Source organism: Oncorhynchus gorbuscha, linkage group LG26 (assembly GCF_021184085.1).
Source record: "Oncorhynchus gorbuscha isolate QuinsamMale2020 ecotype Even-year linkage group LG26, OgorEven_v1.0, whole genome shotgun sequence".
Taxonomy (NCBI): Eukaryota; Metazoa; Chordata; class Actinopteri; order Salmoniformes; family Salmonidae; genus Oncorhynchus; species Oncorhynchus gorbuscha.
The window spans coordinates 1,516,231-1,521,230 of NC_060198.1; the positions used below are offsets into that span (position 1 = coordinate 1,516,231).

Below are 5,000 nucleotides of genomic sequence, written 5' to 3' on the forward strand. Positions count from 1 at the left end.
CATATCATGTCAATGCAAGAAGGCACTTCCTTTCAGTCCGATTATAAGATAGACCCTTTTTGGCATGGCGATTGCACTTTAGGTTTCAATACTTGTTACATTTCTATCAACTTGAACTCTGCTGGATGAGCTAAAACACCCCCCCTTTCACTGCCTCATAATGGTAGAGTCCTCCCATCCACTTAGAGATAACGGGGCGTAGCGTTACCCTCTACAGGGGTAGTTACTTCTGTTCCATTCCATAGCTCTGAATGTCATTGAGTACATTGAGTGTCATTGAGAAATATTAAGAAATCCATGAAGACAACAGACTTAGTTTCTAGAAATACGATGGCTTCAAGGATGCCACATTATTATTCGATGGACAGTGCCCCTGTCCCTTCATGAGGGGGGCCTCATATTCTAAACCACCATTTTGTGGAAGGGTCTGTGACGATCCGCCATTTTGTGGCTGGGTCGGGATGGAGGTGTGACAGGGGGCGATATCCGCTCCCTTGTGGGGTAGGGTGCCCCCGTTCCCCACGCCGTTCTCCAGACAAGCCTTAAGGCCCTCCAGTTCCATTGGTCCCATCTCACCCCCTTCCAGCGCCATGTGAGCCCGTCTCCTCCGGAGGAAAAGAACCAGGATGGCCACCACCGCCACCCCCGTGACCAGGGCGAGAGCAGCCAAGGCTGGGATGAGGGTGTAGGTGAGCTGGCTCTGATCATCCACGTGGGGCTCCAAGGACGAAGCTTGGGGACCTCCCTCGGTACGAGCCTCCATACAAGACCCTCCCTCGGTAGGGCTACCTCCACCGCCTCCACCCCCGTTCACTCTCTCTGCCAGGGGGCTGGCGCACACCGAGTAGGTACAGTTGGGCCGGAGCCCTCGGAGGGTGTATTCTGGGTACGAGGCGGGGACGCTGAGGGACATGGGGCGCCGGTCGGGCCCTGAGAGGTTCCGGTAGGTCAGCTTAATCCCGCGGATGTGCGGCCTCGTCTCGAGGAAACGGTGCAGGTCGAGGAGGATGGACGTGGAGGTCACCTGACGGTAACTGATGTCATTGGGATCAGAGGTTACAATGGGGGCAACCATGGATGCCAAAACCTCGGGGGCGGAGGTTTGGAGAGGTGGCTGGTTGTGGTTATACGACTCCAGGTTCTCGCAGTACAAGCCCATAGTTCCGTGGGGACAGAGACATCCAAGCTGTCCCAGAGGATCAAAGCGGCACGTACCCCCATTGAGGCAGATGTTCGGCGGGCAGATGTGGCCCTCATCCCTGAAAGCGGTAGTCGGAGAAGCTGGAGGAGGGGGACGACTCTCAATGTCTGTCTCCGTTGAGGATGGTTCATCACTAGGGAATGGCGGAGGTGGGGGGATGGCGTTGGTATGTGTGTTTCCAGGGGATGTAGTCGGAATGGGGGGTGCGGAAGTACTCCCCTCCCCTAGGGCATTCGTCATGACAGTGGTCGTAGGTGGACAGCCGAAATCTTGATGGTCCAGCTCCGCCAGCACCTTCAAATGAAAACAAACTTTATTTGTATCCCATTTCATACAAGCCCGCAACTAAATGTGTTTCACAGGAAAATAAATAAAATATATTTAGAATGACAAAATATTAAGAAAATACCTTGCCAGCATTCACTGGTGGGAAGTGGCACCTTGTCTCCTCTGTGCGTCCCAGATCCACATTCTTCTCTTTCAGCCAGCCAGGGAACCAGGCCAGAGGACAGAGACAGTTGAAAGGATTCTCGGCCGCCGTGAGGTGCCCCAGCCTGGGGAAGAGCTGGAAGAAACCCTGGGGCAAGCCCTGGAGGTTCAGCCCACTGAGATCCAGCTCCTGGAGAAACAACAGACTCTGGAAAAGAAGAAGAAAAAGAAGAATACTTTATTGTCCAATGTTCACAAATGATCCCAACCCCACTAAAAAACATACACACACAGGCAGTTTGGAAAGGTTGGACCAGAGGCTTGACATAGTAAATCCCATGGAGCAGCTTCAAGGACTAAGCCATGTGTTATTGACCCATCAATAACAGGAATATTTGACACATTTTAAAGAAAATGTATGTACCTGGAAGTCCTCGTTCCGGAGCTCCCCAATGGGGTTGGCAGCCAGGCTGAGCTTGATAAGCCCCCGGGTGGCCTTCAATGCTTCAGGCATCCCCTCCAGCTGGTTCTGGGACACATCAAGGTCATGGAGGTTCCCCAGGGAGGCCATCAGATCTGAGTCCAGGGTGGTGAGCCCCAACGCAGCCACTTTGAGCGACTCGAGGTGGGGGGTCTGGAGGTCTTGGGGACCCAGCGTCGGGAGAGAGTTGAAGCTGAGATCAAGGAGGAGAAGCCTGGGGAGACGGAGCATTGGGAGACCGGTCAACTGGTTCCCCTGGAGCTTCAGTTCTAGAAGATCCTCCAGAACCTCGAAGGCCTCCGATTGGATGCTCTTGATGCGGTTGCCATGGAGATACAGCCTCTCGAGATGCATCAATCCGGAGAAGCTATCCTTGGCGATGTGGGTAATGTAGTTTGCGGACAAATCGAGATTCCTCAGCGAAGATAGCGTTTCAAAGACCCCATCCGGGACCTCCGTGAGTTTATTCTGGGACAGGTCTAGCATCTCCAGTTCCCCCAGGCCTAAAGAAAAAGAGGACAAAGATTACTTTATATTCCAATGCATACGGATTTACAATGGAAAAACTTGTGTTCTACTTCATTCCAAACCCTCGAAAGACACACATACAGAAGTTGGAAAGGTTCGAGCAGAGGGTAGCAGTTCAGGGGTCAAGTGCCTTTCTCAAGGGCACAACAGCAGGAAATGGCATCCAGGACACTGATCCAGCAACACTCCATTTGCCGGCCCACTCCTGAACAAATATTTTCCTGTCACACCTGGGATTAGAACTGGAAACCTTCCCGTTGCTGGCCCACTCCTCTAACCTCAACGCTTCCTACCTGTGAAGTCATCCTGGGCTAAAGTGTTGATGCCATTCTGGAAGACGTAGAGATGTTTCACAGAGGAAGGGAGGTCGCGGGGGACGACGGGGGAACGACGCTGGATACAGAAGATGGAACCCTGGGCCTGACAAGAGCAATCCTCTGGACAGTGACTGGAGAGGACAGGGGAAGAGGAGGAGAGGAGGAGGAGGAGGAGGGGGAGGAAGGGTGCCATAGTGGTGGAGTCCTTGTGTAATCTGAAACACAAAGAAAAAGAGAGATGTTAGTGTTGGTTGGTTGAGACTTTTCTGGGAAGGAAAATGTGTCATATTTTCAGAGTAACGGATCAGCAGCGGTCGAAAACCTGGATGAGATAAAATCATTTATTTCTGAGCATAATTTCCACACGTCCAAGTCTATTGGCTGTTTAATGCGGTCAGAGTCCGAAAATTCTTATCCTTAAATTTCAGTATGCACGCACAAACACACAATCCAAGCCATCAAAAAACTTCCCCTTCCCAATCCACCACAGGAAAGAAATCCCCCATTGTTGACTTCCCTCATGACATCAGAGAACACAACAAGTAGAGTCAAACACAGTAACACAGAAACAGACCCCAGTCTCCCTCCCTATTCTCCTCAACCAGAGCATACAACCATGACCCCATAGAGACTGCAACATCACTATGATGAAACCCTGCCCAGTCACACACACAGCCCCTTCATAGTGACTACATTCACTGTCTGCTTGGTGAGCACACACACAGTGGGCCTGAGTCCTGAGCGAGGTCCTGTCTTGGCCCACCCACAGTCACTCCATCCTCCTGGGGTGATTGAGAAGCACGTCTAGCCTCTCCCCAGTGTTTATGGCATTGGTGTGTGTGTGTGTGTGTGTGTGTGTGTGTGTGTGTGTGTGTGTGTGTGTGTGTGTGTGTGTGTGTGTGTGTGTGTGTGTGTGTGTGTGTGTGTGTGTGTGTGTGTGTGTGTGTGTGTGTGTGTGTGTGTGTGTGTGTGTGTGTGTGTGTGTGTGTGTGGGCGCACGCAAGTGTTTGTGTGTGCCAGAAGCTAGCAGTTAGCTGTAGCAACAGTCTCAATGGGACGATATGCTCTGTGATTCACCTCAGTGGAGAAGATAAACCGCGTAGTCACTACCCTCTACCTCTTCTACACCTTCTCATAATCTCTACCTCTTCTACACCTTCTCATGACCTCTACCTCTTCTACACCTTCTCATGACCTCTACCTCTTCTACACCTTCTCATAATCTCTACCTCTTCTACACCTTCTCATAATCTCTACCTTTTCTACACCTTCTCATGACCTCTACCTCTTCGACACATTCTCATGACCTCTACTACCTCTTCTATACCTTCTCATGACCTCTACCTCTTCTACACCTTCTCATGACCTCTACCTCTTCTACACCTTCTCATGACCTCTACCTCTTCTACACCTTCTCATAATCTCTACCTCTTCTACACCTTCTCATAATCTCTACCTCTTCTACACCTTCTCATGACCTCTCCTCCCTCTTTCTGTTTTCTATGTCTGTCTGTTTCTTTCTCACACTATCAATCACATACCCATATATTTATTATCTTTCGTCTTCTTCTCACATGCTTTTAGTTTGGTATTATAGCAGGGTAAGGTTGAAACTCATAGGCCTATCAGTTCCAGGGAAAAGGTCCATTTCCTGAAGAAAAAGGTTTAATAAGAAGTGAATTTCAAGGCAGAGTATCTCAGTGAGACGTGCCCTCAGTCGGGTCAGGGAACACTTTGGGAGTCATTGGCGAGGCAAAAGTCCCCCTTATCTCAACTGGGAGAGACTAGAGGTTTTACAGCAAACAACAAGGCTACCTACAGTGCATATCTCTGTTCGGCAAAGATAACACTGATAAATTAAAGGTTGTTGCTATTTTAGATGCAGGGGTGGAATCAATTTTCCTTGGTTGTGTTTCAGCTGTACAGTGACCTTGAGTTACTTTATAGGAGCCTACTGTCTGCAAGAATGGACTACAAGTACACAAGTATTTCACATGCACATGCAAACACACACAAAAGCATGACCATACATTCTAAATATTGC

The 5,000-nt window shown here is 50.0% G+C and overlaps 1 protein-coding gene across 1 annotated transcript in view; it reads right to left on the minus strand.

Annotated features, from left to right (window-relative positions):
* The window catches only part of vasna (vasorin a), a 49,343-nt gene that overhangs the window by 1,791 nt on the left and 42,552 nt on the right, over nucleotides 1-5,000 (minus strand). The window contains exons 2-5 of the mRNA XM_046330930.1: nucleotides 2,933-3,171; nucleotides 2,055-2,614; nucleotides 1,611-1,838; nucleotides 1-1,495 (exon numbers count right to left, since the gene is read on the minus strand). The exon at nucleotides 1-1,495 is cut by the window's left edge and continues 1,791 nt beyond it. Coding sequence (XP_046186886.1) covers nucleotides 320-1,495; nucleotides 1,611-1,838; nucleotides 2,055-2,614; nucleotides 2,933-3,149 — 2,181 coding nt within the window. The 5' untranslated portion in view covers nucleotides 3,150-3,171 and the 3' untranslated portion in view covers nucleotides 1-319. The remainder of the gene's footprint in view (nucleotides 1,496-1,610; nucleotides 1,839-2,054; nucleotides 2,615-2,932; nucleotides 3,172-5,000) is intronic.